The 17,606-nt window shown below is 42.8% G+C and overlaps 2 protein-coding genes across 8 annotated transcripts in view; one reads left to right on the top strand and one right to left on the bottom strand.

Annotated features, from left to right (window-relative positions):
• The window catches only part of Kif9 (kinesin family member 9), a 51,898-nt gene extending 50,092 nt beyond the window's left edge, over positions 1 to 1,806 (bottom strand). For 4 of the 6 annotated variants that reach the window (XM_047532352.1, XM_047532350.1, XM_047532356.1 and 1 more), the window contains exons 1-2: positions 1,674 to 1,806; positions 485 to 722 (exon numbers count right to left, since the gene is read on the bottom strand). Coding sequence is in view for 3 of the 6 variants with exons in the window: in XM_047532350.1 (XP_047388306.1) it covers positions 485 to 521 (37 nt within the window). In the remaining 3 variants the exon portion in view is untranslated. The remainder of the gene's footprint in view (positions 1 to 484; positions 723 to 1,673) is intronic. The other 2 variants (XM_047532351.1, XM_047532354.1) reach the window with 2 other exon arrangements.
• A 73-nt stretch (positions 1,807 to 1,879) lies between these two features.
• Positions 1,880 to 17,606, top strand: part of Klhl18 (kelch like family member 18) — a 54,233-nt gene continuing 38,506 nt past the window's right edge. The window contains exon 1 of one of the 2 annotated variants that reach the window (XM_047532362.1): positions 1,880 to 2,297. In XM_047532362.1, coding sequence (XP_047388318.1) covers positions 2,169 to 2,297 — 129 coding nt within the window. In that variant the 5' untranslated portion in view covers positions 1,880 to 2,168. The remainder of the gene's footprint in view (positions 2,298 to 17,606) is intronic. The other variant, XM_047532363.1, reaches the window with a different exon arrangement.

The raw sequence follows: 17,606 nt of genomic DNA, 5'->3' as shown, positions 1-17,606 counted from the left end.
ATCCTGTGAGATGTGTTTTGACTCAAATACTTATTATACTCCATTTCTAAAGCTCTGGGAACCACTCCCCAACATCAGACCTGAAGGCCCATCCTCCTGCCCAGGGAAGTTCACATGCCATCCAGGATGCTCTCTAAAATGGAAAGTAAAGAAGCAGGGGAGCTCTGGGACCTGGTACCCAGGCCTCACTCCCTCCCTGAAGCCCCTGCCCACCAACAACAAAGGGTAGCACAGGCCGATGCTAAGTAAACCCCAGAACCTATCTCTTTTCTGCCCAGCAATTGCTAACATGCACATGCACATGCAACCAACCTATTTCCATGTTCCCAAAGCCACCTCATGCTCATGTCATGGCGCCAAGCATGTCATGAGTCATACTGACCAGCAATAAGCCTTCCCTATGACCTATACCCCTCCTGTGAGCTTGCTATTCAGTAGCTCTTCAATACCCAAACATTGGGGACCCCATGCAATTTACACTTACAGAAATACTGCTTGTTACTGTTCTTACGTCGCTTCATTTGTGTGGATTTCAGCTCCCAAATTACAAGCTGCTTGAGAGCAAGGAATGTGCCTTTTATCTCTTTTGAATCCCCCCACAATATCCAGAACAGTGCTCAGCACACAGCAGGTGCTCAAGGAATGGTGGTTGGTAGTGATGGTCATGGCTGGAAGTCAGAGGGTAGCTGAATCTCCATGTGTGGGTCCATCTTCAGTCACTACTGAGAGAGTCCCAAGGTGCAGAGGATGTGATTCCCCTCCCAAACCATATCCAATGCCCTGATCCCACAGCCCTTCTGCAAGACACTTGCTTTCTAGGTTTACTTTAGAAGCCCTTAACATACTCCATTTTAGTAGTGTCCTTCTCTCTCAGAGCTCTGAGGGAAACACCCCTCTCTTTGGAGCACCATCCTTAACACCTGTGTAATAAAGTGAGTCTGAGTGGTCAACAGCAGGCCTCCAAATTGAGAGATTCACTGTCTCCTCATTTGTTTTCCGGGTGGGAATGAAAGGAATTGCCACCCAGTGCTCCTGAAGACTTGACAGGAGGTGAGGGAGCGTCTGATGGGTTGTCTGGCACCTAGGCAGTTCCGATTTTCTGGCGCTCTTGCACAAACCAGGGACAGAGGCCGCAGCAGCATTTGAACCCAAAACACAGGGTCCAATCTAGCTTTGGGCTGGAGACAAGACCAGCATGTAGGCAAAAATAGCCTCTCTCTTCTTTCTCACCCAACTTACGGAGTCCTATGAGGAGTGTGGGTGGCAGTGGACCTTGGGCCCATTCCTCTCTTTCTCTGGAGCGGTTTTCTCATCCGTAAAGCTAATGGCTCAGAATGATGATCCCAAAGGCCCCTCTAGTTTGAAAACTAACGAGCGCAGAAGAGTCCAGACGACCTCTGGCACTCCTACCTCACGCCCACTATGGAGCACAGCGTGGAATACTCGTAGAACCAGGGAATATTAGCCCCGAAGGCCTCAAGTCGCTGTCAGAATGAAAAGGGCCCCCTGAAGCCACGCGCCCTCCTCTGCCTGAGTTTCACAAACTAGCGAGCCAAGCCAGGAACGCCGGGATAGAGTGGTGCTGGGAATTCAGCAACTGCCAATGGCCGGGACACACATCCCCATCGGGCCTCCCTTCTCCCTAATCCCACTGTCGCGCGGCCCCTGCTCACCGCTCCCGAGGCAGCGGCGCTCCCCGAGTGTGACGGCTGCCAACTGCAGAGACCCAAGATCTGCACGCTATCTGGACACTCCAAGAGTTGCAGCCCGGCTGTGTACAAAGTCGCCATGGCAACCGGTCGCTTCGGGGATTCCGGAAGTATCGTGCGGTGGTGGCGGAAATGAAGTGCACAGTACTTGGTCAAGGATACAGGTAAGGTCAGGACATAACCGGGAAGACAGGAGATGTGGCCAAAGAATCTAGGAAGGCTGCAACAGCTGCATGCGCAAAGCCTTGTTCGAGGGAGAAGGGAAAGGAAGGCTGTGTATGAACCAGGAAGCGGGGCTGCAGGGCTTCCGGCGCAGAAGAATTTGCGATTACGGCGGCCGCGCAGGCTCGTCCTATTCCGGCTCCGCGTTCCGAGCTGCTGTCGGTGTGCGCCTACGCCCCGCCCTGGATAGTGTGGAGCCGGCTGGCCAGGCCTGCGCAGTTGCGGCGGCAGGGGAAGATGGTGGAGGACGGCGCGGAGGAGCTTGAGGACTTGGTTCACTTCTCGGTGTCGGAGTTGCCTAGTCGCGGCTACGGCGTCATGGAGGAGATCCGCCGGCAGGGCAAGCTGTGCGACGTGACGCTCAAGGTACTGCGGGATGGGCGGCGGCTGTCTGAGAGGAAAGGGGTCAAGCGGGAAGAAAAAAGGGACGAGTGACAGGGGAAGGGAGGTCGAGCGAGCAGAGGGGTGGAGAGAAGAGAGTGGAGAGACACCCTTTCGTGGGGAGGGAGGTGCCGAGCGGGAGAGGGGTTTTAAGGCCAGGTTGGGCGAGGAAGGGGGACAGCTTTCAGCCATTGGAAGGAAAGGTTGAGAGGTGTGCTGCCGAGGCCCTCAGAGTGGGAGACACTGGGGTGCCCGCCTCCTTTTTCTGTCACACAGACCAGAGAAAATGTACTTACAGCCTCTCTCGAGAGGAAGGGGCGGTGTCCGGCTCCACGTTCTGATGGGCACCACTGAAGCATCTTCTTGTGCACATAGAGATTTCTTTGTGCCCCTCGAAGTTGACTGTGCTTTCGTAGAGGTGAAGCCTTCTCCGTAGGTGTCATTGCTTGTCCTTGATTGTTAGATTACCTACCTTGTCTCTTAAGTGCTTTTAGAATTGAGTCTGGAAATCTTTGAGGTGGGCAGCTACTCTAGCCCACACTGGAAGACACCCCACACACACCAAAAGGTATATTTTAACCACCCATTCCCTGCCAGCATTCTGGTCACAAGAGCCAGCCCCCCTCCGTTGCTTGAGTCTTTTCCTGCAGAGAGGCATGCTATACTGCTTCTTAGCCAAGCTGCTGAGCCATGTGGAACCCTCCAGGTGGGATTCCCTTATTGGGCTTTGGCTAGAAGACTGTCAGCATCTGAGTGACCTCCCTGTTTAAAAAAAAAAAAAAAAAAAAAAAAAAACTATGCAAGATCAAAGATCTTTTTGCTTTTATTTTCTACATGGTTAAGGAAACTTTACTTCTTCCATATTATTTGAGTCAGACTGCTGGAGAGAGTAAAGTAGGATGGTTAAGAGTTTGGCTTTGGTGACAGAATTTGGATTAAAAATCCTAGTTGTAACCTTGAACAAGTTATTTAGTCTAAACTTCAGTCTTCAAAATGTAAAAATACGTATGATTCCTAATTATTGGTGTTAGTGCAAGGATTAAATGAGAAAATTTGTGGTATTCTTTGCCTTATTCTTGGCACAACTTTTTCATTCCTCTAAGCCCCTCCTGAAGGAAATGGTTTTCCAGGAGAGCAATAGAGTGGCCTGAGAAAGGGGCAGCATCTTCTCAGATGAGAGAGGGGAGCCAAGAGGATTAAGAAAACTAACTTGTACTAAAGGAAGGAGAGGAAGTAAAAATAAATGAGAGATTTTCGTCCACAGTGATAAATATGAAAGATGTGGAGGCCACTAGAGATTTGTAAACAGAAGAATGATCTAGTTGTAGCAGTAACATTTGGTGTGAATAGAGACTCATGAAAAGCAGTAATAAAGGGGGATTTTTGGATTAAGATTTAAGCTATAATGGTGAATTAAGGGAAGCTTTTGAGACACAGAGAAGCAAAAAGGGCATGACAGAGTGGAATGGTCACATATTTCTATATCAAATAGTGCATTTCACTTCTATATTTAATAAAAATACCAAATATAGTAGACTTGTAGCAAAAAAATGATTGTATGATTTTTTTTTAATTAAAATACTTTCTGTTCATTCAAAGGGACGAGTCAATCATTCAGATGTACTTCCAACTGAGAAGTCAGTCTGAATTACTGTTTCAAGGGTTAGGAGCACAAGGACCAGTATAAAGGTTTAGGTTAGAACTGGACAGAACTGTAGAGAGCAATATCTTCTTTAAGGCCTGAGAAATGGTTCAGTAACTGTGGGGCCAGGAAAAGGCCAAGCACAGCATGCTGTGCTGCATTTCACTGCCCTCTACAAGAGCTGCCTATGAAATCTGTTTTCTCTCTCTCTCTCTGTCTCTCTCTCTCTGTCTCTCTCTCTCTGTCTCTCTCTCTCTCTCACACACACACACACACACACACACAGAGAGAGAGAGAGAGAGAGAGAGAGAGAGAGAAAATAGATTCTTTCCTCAAATTTCTAGCTATTCCAGATATTGTTTTCCAAATAAGCAGGTGCTAAAAAGCTGGTTAGCTTTTTGGTGTGTGATGATTTGTTGACTAGTGGGCCTCCCTGTAGATCAGTGTATCTCAAACTTAGCAGGCATTAGAATCCCTTGATGGCCGTGAGTTTTGGAGTTCACCCCTGAATTTCTGATTCTTAAGTCTGGCATGGGCCCAAGAATATACATTTCTGTCAAGTTCTCCAGTGATGCTACTCCTTTTCTGGGAGCCATGACTGTAGGATGATGGACCTGTCCTTTTCCCTGGGAATGTGTTCAGACTCCATCAGTCTTCTAGGTGACCTTCTAGGTGGTATAAGTCTGGTTGTTATCATTCCAGGAGCCTTGTGGTGAAAGGGGACTTGGGTCCCTCCCTTTTGTATGCAAACCTTGACTTGATCCCCCTGAATGGTGCCACTTGCTTATCTTCAATGGTGCCCTAGTAAGTCTGGAGTCACTAGTTTATTTTGTTTAGAGAGTAAATCTCCAGTCTTCTGCTAGGGCAGTAACAAATGAATTGCCTGGTGGAGGGGACCAGTACTGCCTGTTTTTGGCCCCTCCTTATGACACACCTTCAGAGGAAACTGGCAACTCCAATGGTTGAATTTTGCAGTGGCTTTACATCTTCATTGCTCAGAATTCTCCACTTAATTCAGTTATTACTCATTTGTCTGTTTTACATCTTCTAAAATTTTTTTCTTTCTTTCTTTTTTTTTTTCCGTGTGTGGGGAGTTCTGGGGGTCGAACCCAGGCATGCTCCATTATTGAGCTATATCCCCAGTCTTTTTTTTTTTTTTTTTTTGCACAGAAGTTTTAAATTTTGATGTAATCCAATTTGCCTATTTTTCTCCTTTTTTAATTTTTTTTAAAATTTATTTTTATTGTAAACAAATGAGATACATGTTGTTTCTGTTTGTACATGGAGTAACAGCATACCATTTGTGTAATCATACATTTACATAGGGTAATGATGTTTGATTCATTCTGTTATTTTTTCCTTCCCCCCCACCCCTCCCACCCCTCTTTTCCCTCTATACAGTCCCTCCTTCCTCCATTCTTGCCCCCCTCCCACCCCCCCAATTATGTGTCATCATCTGCTTATCAGCGAGATCATTCGTCCTTTGGTTTTTTGAGATTGGCTTATCTCACTTAGCATGATATTCTCCAATGTCATCCGTTTGCCTGCAAATGCCATAATTTTATTATTCTTTATAGCTGAGTAATATTCCATTATATATATATATATATACCACAGTTTCATTATCCATTCATCAATTGAAGGACATCTAGGTTGGTTCCACAGTCTGGCTATTGTGAATTGAGCAGCTATGAACATTGATGTGGCTGTATCTCTGTAGTATGCTGATTTTAAGTCCTTTGTAACCCCAGCCCTTTTTATTATTTTATTTGAGACAGTGTCACTAAGTTGCCCTGGCTGACCTCAAACTTGCGATCCTCCTGGCTTAGCCACCCAAGTTGCTGAGATAACAAATGTGCGCCACCACACCTGACCATCTTCTAAAATTTTGTTGACTTTGCTAATCTGCTGTTTCTGTTTCTTTTTCCTTGGGAGCTTCACTCTTTCTTGATCACTAGTATGAGAGGAAGAATGACGCAGACTTTGGAGCCAGACTGCATGGTTTTGAATGCTGGCTCTGCTGCTTTTTAGCTATGAAAACTTGAACCTAAGTTTTTTAAATGCTAGTGATTCCGTTTCTTTTTCCGTAAAATGGGGACCATCACCTACCTAAGTAGTGAGGATTCTAGTTAATACAGTGAATGCACTTCAAACAATCATGTAGTAAACACTTAGTAAGTAGTAGATATTTATTAATGATATTGCCTCAGCCTTCTGAGTTGCTGAGATTACAAGTGTGTACCACCAGCCAGTCAATAATAATTTTTTCTTAAGAGACAGGGTCTCACTATGTTGTGCAGGCTGAGAAGTCAAATTCCTGGGCTTATCCTCATGCCTTAATTTCCCCAAGTAGCTGAGAATACAGGTGTCCCATTGTTCCTGGCTTATTAATAATTTAATAAAGTTTCTAGAAGGAGTGTACATAAATATGTATGTTCAATCTGCCATTTTTGAATTGTTTTTAAAAAATGTTTTTTTGGATGTGAAGTCTTTTTTTTTTTATTCATTTATTTATATGCAGTGCTGAGAATCTAACACAATACCTCACACGTGTGAGGCAAGTGCTCTAGCACTGAGCCACAACCCAGGCCCTTGAATTAATTTTTAGTGCCTGAAAATTTTGAGCTAATTTTATCTGAACAGAATGTTCAATGCCTTAAAAAAGTTTGCAGACCACTGTGTTACTTCAGTAGCTTGCATTTTGAATATGACGGTCTAAGCCAGAAGGAAAAGGAGCTTGTTCAAGGTCACAGATTGAATTAGGCAGAAATAGGGTTAGACTCTAGTCTCCGAGTGCAGGGTCAACTGTTCTTTCATGCTCTCGTTACCTCATCTGTTAGTGACAGTGACTGAACTGATTTCAGCTGCTACCATGTGAATTTGAAGTAATCTCCCTCCGTTCACTATACTCAGGCTTAGCAACATATTTTTACTAGTTTTCCAAGATTTAGAGAGAGTGTGAAAGTGAACATTTGCAGACAAACCACATTCTCAAAATTCACTGCCAACACTTGAACCTAGGCTTGATTTAAAAAAAAAAATTTTGAAATTTTAAATAACCTGGGAGCCTATTGGATAGTTAAGTAGAGGTTTGACAGAAAAGAGTAATACATTAGTTTTTTTTTTTTTTTTTCCTATCACATTCTGTATCTGTGGTAACTTGAGCCTCATTATCAAAAAACTGGTTCATGGTCCTTTATCTTAAAGGTTAGGAGGATACTAGTGCAAGAGTTCTTGGCAAACTGTGCCATCAGGCTTGGTCTGGATAGAGGCTTGTATCCATGGAGCCTCTCAGCCCCTCTTTCCATTTCATCTCTTTTTTCCTCTGGGCTAACAGAAGCCAAAGGCTCAGGCAGCGTCTGTTAGGTTTATCTGGGTCCAGCCAGTTGGGCACACTCCAGATTCAATGAGATCTGTAGCCACCAGGTTTGTTTTTTTCCCCCTCAACTTAATTCCCTTCTTTTTTCTATTTTTGTGAGAGCAGATTGGGGGCAGGATGATGTCCCCAGACCCCTGCATATTATTCACAAACTTATAAACTTAGCGGAAAGAGGATATGTGTGTGTGTGTATGTGTGTGTGAGTGTGTGTGTGTGTGTGTGTGTACATTTTTTGTTTTGTAACCAGTGATACATGGTTCCTGCAAGAACTACTGCCATCAGTCTTCTCAGCATTTCTCCAAGGTTCCTGCTGATGTTTTGAACCAGGATCTGGGAAATTAGCTCCAGGAGGAAATGTCTTTTTCCATGGGTAAAAAAGCATGGTATTAGAATATTTTCTGATCCACTAAATCCAGATATAGAATTTTCACCGAAACTGACTTCAAGAGCAGCACATTTGATTCTAGAGTTTTGCCCAATTTGTTGTCACCACTGGCCTTGTGATGAAAGAGTAGGTGGAGAAGGATATTAGGAAATGAAATAAGGACTTGTTGATGCATGCCATTTTTGTTGCGTGTACTGTAGGGAGTTACACAGGGATAATTATAGAGCTACAGTAATCATATTAAAAGGAGCCTCTAGAGGTCCTCTATCAAAGCCACTCATTGTGAAGGTTAAAAAGAAAACAAACAAAAAACCCTGAAACTTAGAGCTATTAAGGGATTTGCCCAAGGTACAAAGCTATATTTGCTGAGATCTAACACAGCTGTTTTCATATTTGTGGAAACAGTGCTTTTACATCCACTGTCAGATTACTTACCTGCCCTGCTAATGGTATGAAGCAGAGCAGGGAGCAGGACTTTTTTTTTTTTTTAATGGACACAATATCTTTATTTTATTTATTTATTTTTATGTGGTGCTGAGTATCAAACCCAGTGCCTCATACATCCGAGATAAGAACTCTACTACTGGGCCACAATCCCAGCCTGATACAGGACATCTTTAGTGTCATCTTTGAGCATGGAGGGCAGTCTGTGTATGGTTTTAGTTGAGAAGAGAATGCAGGTATTGTCTGTTAGTGTTCTACACATGACTTCTTGACTCCTTTGGATTTTTGAAATGACATTATATTGGAAAACTCATGCTTCTGAATATTCGTTTGTTCATTTCTGGGATTTACTACTGATTTTTCTCAGGTAGTTGTATTCATCTTCAGCCTTATCTTTTTGTAATGAGCAATTAGAGTGGAAAAGAGGAGCCAGGCACAGTGGCGCATGCCTGTAATCCCAGTGACTTGAGAGACTGAGGGAGGAGGATCTCAAGTTCAAAACCAGCCTCAGCAAAAGCAACTTTAAGCACAGCTAAGCAACTCAGTGAGAGTGTCTCTAAATAAAATACAAAATAGGGCTGGGGATGTGACTCAGTGGTTGAGTGCCCTTGAGTTCAATCTCTGGTAACCCACCCCCACCCCCCAAAAAAAAAGAAAGAAAGAATGGAGAGGAGGAATATGCTCCTTGAGGAACAAAGTACTTGTGATATGAATTTCATATTCATAAAAAATTCAGTTTCGATTTCTTATTCAAACTATATTGTAGGAAATGCTGTTAAATTTGGACACTGATTAGGTGGATAAGAACTTAATGCTGCCTGTGTTTGGGGATGCTTCTTAGAAAGACAGTTCCTTAATTGTTTTGTTCATGAGACTCCTTTGCTTGCCCTTTAGCCCCACCTAATTTAGTTTGATGGAAAAGGAGACCACATTGTTTTTCTTTTTCTTTCTTTCTTTTTTTTTTTTTTTTTGATACTGGGTATTGAACTCAGGGGCACTTGACCACTGAGCCACATCCCTGGCCCTATGTTGTATTTTATTTAGAGACAGGATCTCTCTGAGTTGCTTAGTGCCTTGCCATTGCTGAGGCCAGCTTTGAACTCTCCATCCTCCTGCCTCAGCCTCCTAAGCCACTGGGATTACAGGTGTGTGCCGCCACCCGGCCACTTTGTGTTTCTAAAGGTGTATCTAGCTACTGCTAAATTACCAGCATGGTATCTACCTTCCTACGAGGCATCTTGTTGCCATTTTGGCATGGTACGCGCCAGCTTCCCTGTGATTAGCTTAGGATTGACCTTAGAAAGAAAACCTCAACAGCTGACTACCTCATTGCTTCTTTCCAGTTGGAGACAAGATGAGTGAACTGAGGTGTGTGGTGTGAACTAGAAACTGGCAAACAGCAAATATTATAGGATTTGTGGGTAATACAGTTTCAGTTGTGACTGCTCAGCTTCAATGTAGTGCAAAAGCAGCTATACACAGTATATGAATGAATGGTGTGATTGTGTTCCAATAAAACTAATTACAAAAACAACTGTAACCAAACCCAGTTGACTGTAGTTTACTGACCTCTGTTATATTTCAATATAGTCTTTTTTGTATATATTTTATATTTTTCATTATAATTAAACATACTGGTGGGATTCATTCTAACATATTCATACATGCACACAGTAAAACAATATAATTTACTTAATATTATTCCCCAGTATTCCCTTTTCTCTCCTCATTCCTCCCCCTGGTCCCTCTACTCTACTCCACTGATCTTCCTTAGATTTTCATGAGGTGCCCCCCTGCCACATATGGCCTTTGTAAAGTTTGTTTTTGGAGCAGGTTGCAGTATAGCTACTTTATTGCCCTATGTTGTATCTAGGAGTTGGAAACATCTCTTGCTAAATAGGACAGATGAGGGACTAGTCGCAGGTGTAGCTCAGTAGTAGAGTGTTTGTGTGATGCCCTGGTATCACTTCCAAAAAAGTTTAAAAAAAAAAGTTCAAGTGAACCATAAGTGAGGAGCGCTATTTCCAGACTGCTGTGGATGATCAAGTGACTTTACTGGTTGGTAAATGAATAACCCACATAGGAGAAATTACTGTTAAATTTTATGTTTTATCTTTAAAGTCTCATAGCTCTGCTGGAACTTGAAGCAGGGTGTTTCCAAAGTGTTAACTAAAGATACCATGCTAGGCCCTGGGTTCAATCCCCAGCACCACAAAAAAAAAAAAAAAAAAAAAGACACCATGCTCCCTTTCTGTCTCAGTTGAAGCTGAGAATACTTAGTTGATTGTAGAGTGGCAAGTCAGAGGAGGCCATGATGCCTGCTGTGCTCCAGCGGAACAGACCATTTGTGTTCAGGGCCTTGAAGGTAAGAATCAGAGTTTGGGTTTTTGTTTGTTTGTTTGTTTTGCGGTGCTGGGGATTGAACCCAGGGCCTTGTGCATGCGAGGAGAGTTTGGGCTTTTGATAGGAAAAGTGGGTGATCAATATTTCAAATATGGCCCCATAAAGTGATTATCTGATGAGAATACAAAAATGCTTTTTAAAAATAAGCTCAAGAACAGAAATGTATGAACCAATGTTCATGGCAACATTATTCACAATAGCCAAAACATGGAAGCAGCCAAGACTCTATTGATGGATAAATGGATAAAAAACACACACACATACAGTGGACTTGTTGCCTTAAAACAGAAGGAAACTCTGACACACGGTACAACGTAGATGGACCTCAAAGATACCATGTCAAGTGAGAAAAAGTGTTCACAAAAGCACAAATGTTCTATGGTTCCACTTATATGCGATACCTAGAATAGTCAAATTTACAAAGACAGAAAGTAGAATGGTGGTTGCCAGCATCTGGGAGGAGAGGGAAATGGGAAGTTATTATTTCATGGGTGCAAAGTTTCCTTTGGGGAAGATAAAAAAATTCTATATATGGATGGTGTTGATGATTATAAGAACAACATGAATACTAATGCCACAGAACTGTATACCCAAAAAAGGTTAAAATGGTATTCTTATTTATATTTTATCACAATAAAAAAGGGAGAGATAATAAGCTCAAGAAAACTTGTTACCAGGTGGACAAGTGAGATTGCTTATAGTGCTTTGTGACACTAAAAAACAATTTGTCTCTGGATTAAACATGCTGATCAGAAATGTGCTACTAAGGAGTAATCTTTTTAGTTATTTTTGGTTGTCAATGAATCTTTTATTTTATTTATTTATGTGTGGTGCTAAGTATCGAACCCAGTGTCTCACACTTGCCATAACTCCACAACTTCAACCCCCAGGAGTAATCTTTCTTACTCTATTTCTGTAGTATGTTCCCTCAGCTATTAAAAGCCAAATTGTATTAGCTCAGTCCTATAGTTGTACTTCATATTTTATTCATTTATTTATTTGTTTATTTATTTTTCCCAGGCTACCCTTGAACTTTTTTGGGGGGCGAGTACTGGAGATTGAACTCAGGGGCACACAAACACTGAGCCACATCCCCAGCCCTATTTTGTCTTTTATTTAGAGACAGGGTCTCCCTGAGTTGCTTAGTGCCTTGCTTTTGCTGAGGCTGGCTTTGAACTTGCAGTCCTCCTACCTCAGCCTCCCGAGCCTCTAGGATTACAGGCATGTGCCACCGTGCCAAGCTAGCATTGAACTTCCAATCCTTCTGCCTCAGCCTCCCCATTAGCTGGATTTGCAAGTGCATGCCACTTAGAAATATAATAAGTTGCACTTATATTATTTATAGTTGCACTTCAATTGGTCATTTAAAAGGAATTGACCTCTGAGAGAGAACAATTTAAGTGATTCATACTTATTGTGAGCCTACTTTTCTTGAGTGATTTGTAAAATCTAAATGTCACATTACCTTGTCAAAGCTGTCCTATGACCAGACATGTGACCAATTTTGCTAACATGGCTTCCAAGTGAAGGCTTATTGGCATCATCCACACATTACGAATAGCTTTCAAGTCTGTATTTCTACCCCTTATTTTTTTCCTCAAGCAGTAGTATTTCATTTCAGTCTGTGGCTCCTCATACTCACGGTGTCTAAAAGGAATCTTCTTGCCCTTCCAAACCATCTCTTGTTTTCTTTTTGTAAGGATGGCACACCTTCCATCTAGTCATGTGTGATTAAAAGTCTGAAATTGGCATTGGCTCAACCTCTCTCTTTTATGTGTATCTTGTGACACCTATCACAATAGTAATTACATAATTATACACAGTTTTATAAGTCCATAAGAGCAGGGCTGTGACTGAATTATTTACTGAGGTGTCTGTATAATAGATGATCAGTAAACCTCTGTCCTAATTGAGATCTTCTTCACCTTTTCCTAACCCAGGATTCCTTTAACTTTACTAGCATGTTGAGAGAATTCTTGCTGACCCTTTAGGGAAGGATCCTTGTGCAGCCAACAGATTGCTTTTTTCAGGTTTTCTCTGGTCTTGTTCTCCTGCTCTCAGCAGCTTCCCATTTTACTTTGATCAGTGGTACACTGAAGATCTGTCGGTGTCTTCTGTGTGCCAAGCACTGCTCTACCCACTGGGGGTGAGAATGCCATACCTTTGCAAATGTGAGCTTACATTCTAGTGGGGCAGATAGGAAATTTTCAGTGGCGATAAGTGCTATGGAGAAAAATAAAGCTGGATAAGGGACCCAAGAGTGCCGTTTTTGTTGGCAGGACCAGAGTAGCCTCTCTGAGTAGAGATCTGAATGGAGGGAGTGGTCCAGGGTAGCTGAGGCAGGTAGAGGGCCTCTGAAGCAGCAGCATACTTGGTATTTTGGGGAAACAGCAGGAAGCGGGTGTGGTAAAAATAGAATGACTAGAAAGAACATGAGATCAGTGAGGTAGCTCCCCCAGGCCCACTACAGTTTCTTGCTTGAAACAGTGTGACTTAGGAAATACTTTGTAAGTGGCTGGGGGCCTCGCTCAGTGGTAGAGCATGTGCTTAGCCTGTCCACACATGAGGTCCTAGTTTGATTCCCAGCTCCAAAACAAACAAACAACAAGCTTTATGGTTTTTTTTTTTTTTTTTTTTTTTTGGGTGCTGGGGATCGAACCCAGGGCCTTGTGCTTACAAGGCAAGCACTCTACCGTCTGAGCTATCTCCCTAGCCCCACAACAACCTTTATGAATGCATGAAGCTAAGCAGTAATTATTTGCTTGTTTTTGTGAATGAAGAGTCAGGGCATAGTGTACCTGTAGTATAGAAAGATAAAATGCATGTTCCACAGGATTCCACTTGTATATTTACCCTCATTGTTCAGGAGAGATGATGATACTAGTCATAGCAAGAGAGACTAATTCTTTCTGGTTCTTGAAGGAAATTCTGTGTACAGTGAAAATCAGAGGTTACTGACTTGTCAGGGGAGCAGGAAGAACGGCTCAGCTGTTAGTGGTTTTACAAGGTGCCTCTAACACATGTTGGGTAAAACTCATCTTTTTTTCCATGTCTGTGGACTAGTCCTATAAGTCATCAAGATCTCTGGGAGTAGTGGGAGTGAATGCAGGAGTGGCAGGTGGTGGCTAGGATTTAGGAAAGGACTGCTGATTTAACTGAATCTCTGATTATTCTAAGCTGCTCATGGAAATCTGTTGCCATCCCTGCTGTCTCAGACATAAGAGGGAGGAGCTTAAGGATTTCTGTTGCTGACAGTCACTTTGGATTGACTTTTCTAGGACAGCCAATTGAGTATTTGATATTCAGGGGCCTCCAGACTTGGCCACTTGCTGCCCTCTTCCCCTAGTCGACCATGGTCTCCTACATCAGCTGGCTTTCTCTTCATGACCTGTGTTCTTCTTTTTCCGGGCCTTTGCTCTAGTATTTCTTTGGCTTGGAATATATGCTCAGATGCTGGGCAGAGTCCGCTTCATGTGTCAGGGCTCCTTTTCTGTTTTCTCAAGGGGAGAGAAGTGATCAAATACTCCTCCTTTTTTCTCCTTAAGCACTTTGCATTTGCATCTGTTTAACATTGTCTTGTCACAAGTTTACACACCTGTCTCCCTACCAGCCTGTGTGTTTTCATTCAGCAGAGGCACATGCCATCTTTCTTTTGCCCTGTTTGTCTCGGTGGAGGGTTGTGCAAAGTTTCACCCCTCTGAGTACTGTTTTCTCAGTGTTCCTCTGGGTATAGTTGATTGCTCCCTCTTCTGTTGTACCAGGATTGCTCATTTCTCTCAGTGCTTGGGAGCCTGTTTGAAATGCAGAATTTCAGGCCCCACCTCAGGCCTCTTGAATAGAATCTGCTGCTTCTTACATCCTGTGCACACAAAGGTTTGAGGAGCATTGCCTTAGCACTGCGTTCCCCTCACCACTGTTCCCTGTTCCTCTTACCACTGTTCAGATACAGAGTACATATGTTTTTCTTCCCCTTTTGAGGATGAACTCTTGAAGCCTGTGAACCATGTATTATTCAGTATAGTTCTTGGCATGTTTCAGGTGCCTAAAAGTGTCTGCTGAATTACCTTAAAGGGCTGTGTATTGTGTTTGAGTTGCTTCTTCAGTAATCTAGTGTAGAAGTGCTTGCAACCATACATGGTGTCAGCACAAGAAGACTGGGCAAGACACAAACTTCATGCGTCATTTCTATTTATTTAGAACTATTTATTCAGGGGGATGAAATGGTGCCCATGGACCCACTCTTCTGGTGGAAAATGAGTCACTAAACAAAGAAAGGGACTGGGTTTATATAAGTTATTTTGAGGGGTGGTCTAGTGAACATATATCAGTTTGCTTGGATATGCAAGCCTTTTGGTCAGGGTCTGAGGACAGTGTTTGAAGAGAGTTTACTTTTGGAGAAGATAAATGCCTCCAGAGACTGCTTCCTTTAAGGATGATAAAATACCTCCTCCCTATCTGCATCTGTCTGGCACCTGGAAAACATTTGTCCTGGGAGATGAAGGCTGTCAGTAGATGGCTTCCATTTTCACTCCTTTTCCCAGGTCTCATTATTTTGGGGATTTTTTCTATTCTCCATATCCATTACATGGTGCTTTGCTCAGTGCATGAGATTCCCTGCTATCGACAGGACTCAGTTTCTTTGGTGTTTATAGATTGGTGGGTGAGATTAATACTTATCATCGGTTAATAATGAGACAAGGCAGAGTGTGATACATTCTGTAACAGCAGGTATCACCAGGGCCTAAGGGACCTTACACCAAAGGGGTGGCAGCTAGTTACATTTCAGAGGATTTGTTACTGCAGGTGGAAAGGAAGACAGTTGACTGGTACTTTACATTATGAGTAGGACTTTGTCAAACAGACCATGATGGGAAGAGGCATTCCAGGCTAGTAGAAAATCCATTCACAGTCCCAGGGATGAAAATAACATGGTCTCTCAAGGAAAAAGACATGGAACAGGTGGAAGATGAGATTGGAGAGGTAGGTTGAATACAAACTGTGAACTTGAATTCTCATGCTGAGGAGTTTGGACTGGTTAAACAAACAAACAAACAAACATCTTCAAATCACTTGTTGGTACAATTTGTTGTTCAGTGTTTCCTGAGGACTCTGCCCCAACCCTTCTTCTTCCTCCTCATGCTGAATATGGCTGGTGGGCAATGGGGGAGGATTTGGAAGAGGTGGGGACAGGTTTGAATGTCTTACTCAGCTCTTTAGTGGGATTGTTAGCCACAGGGTTTTTTTTAGTGTCACCTGGTCAGCCACTTCCACTGTCACCCCCTTCCTGATACTACCCAGTGGGTCCCCCTAAAGCAGAGACCAAAATTCCATCAGTAGAAGGTTCAAATGGTATGTTTTAAAATGCTATCAAAGCTAGGTATAGTGGCACATGCCTGTAATCCCAGTGGCTCAGGAGGCTGAGACAGGATCATGAGTTCAAAGCCAGCTTCCGTAACAGTGAGGCACTAAGCAACTCAGTGAGACCCTGTCTCTAAATAAAATACAAAATAAGGCTGGGCATGTGGTTCAGTGCTTGAGTGCTCCTGAGTTCAATCCCTGGTACCAAAAAGAAAGCAAACAATTAACATGCTATCAAAACCTCAGACTGACCTAGTATTTTATTATACTTGCCATCAGTTTCGCAGCCCCACAGGTTTGTGAGGACTGATCATTTCTGCTTATGAATGGGTGAGTGCACCTCTGTGTTCTCAAGTGGCAGGCAGGCTATCAACATTTAAGAGGAAAGGATACCCATTCCCATTTCCTTACATGCCACCTTCTTAGAAACCCACCTAAGCAAGGTAAGTAGTGTGACTTATTTATTTCTTCAGGGCTGCAGTGCACCCTTAACCTGGAAAGCAAGTCCTCCACAGTTGGCCCTAAGCCTTGGCATCTTTTTCTTAAACTTTTTACTTCAGCTGACAAATTTCAGATGAGATTAGAGAGTAACATTTCCTGTGCTTTGCCTCCTTTGAATTCCCACTTTGATGGTTCCTCCGGTCTTGAACTAGAAGGGCAACAGTTAAAAACAAAGAGGTAAAATTTATCAGAAATTTTGTGACTTTTGTGACTTGTTTCTACTCAGAGGCAGGACCAACAGGCTTTGGGATTTGTTAAGTACTCTTGTGCATGAGGTACTTTCCTAAGGGCTAGGATACAACCTGCCTTTCTGTGGGAAGAATATTCAGCCTGAAGGGAAGGAAATTCATTGATGACAATGTAATGTGTGCAGTAGTAGAGGCTTGGACAAGAAGGAGAGGGCTGCCTGCCTGGAAGTCAGGGAGGTCCTTCAGAGGAGGCAGCATTTGAACTGGATCTTCAAGGATAAGGAATAAATTCACTGGGCAGTAAACGGGTATAAGGATACAAGCAGGGGAACGGGGCAATTAGGTGAATTGCCAGCAACTTAGAAGAGAGGCATGGAGGAGGATAAAATCGATTAGGGCCACCTTAGGGTTTGGACTGGCTTGTAAAAAAGTAGGAACCCCAAAATAACAGGGATGGATATGACTGGACTCAATTATATGTGGTGTTGATTCATCAGAAGTTTCATTTGTTCAACAAATATTGAGTGTTAATTGCCAGACTGTTCCAGGAAAAATGAAACATACAAAGATTGCTCCCTTGGTGGAACTCCTGTTTCATTAAGAATGGGTAAGTTAGTTATATTAGACTACCACCATTTGCTTTTGTCCAGGTTACCAATGACCTCCATGATACAGTTATTTCATAATCACAAAGTTCTTTCCTGTGCCACCTCTTTAATAGTCAAACCCATCCCCCTCCTACCCACCATCCCTCTCTGGAAACTACTTTTTTTTTGAGATGGGATCTCAATCAAAAAAATACTATAGTATGTTTTATATACTCTACTTTATTATATATTACAATACAGAAATGTATATTAATATAAAATATAGTATTTTTTCCAGATGCCAATCTCAGATTCCTGAGCTCAAATGATTCTCCTGCCTCAGTCTTCCAAGTAACTGGAGCTACAGGTGTGCATCATCACACTTGGCTCCATTTATTCTTCATCTC

Source organism: Sciurus carolinensis, chromosome 17, assembly GCF_902686445.1.
Source record: "Sciurus carolinensis chromosome 17, mSciCar1.2, whole genome shotgun sequence".
NCBI lineage: Eukaryota > Metazoa > Chordata > Mammalia > Rodentia > Sciuridae > Sciurus > Sciurus carolinensis.
Note: the sequence above shows the minus strand (reverse complement) of the source record. Positions and strands in the feature narration are given on the sequence as shown.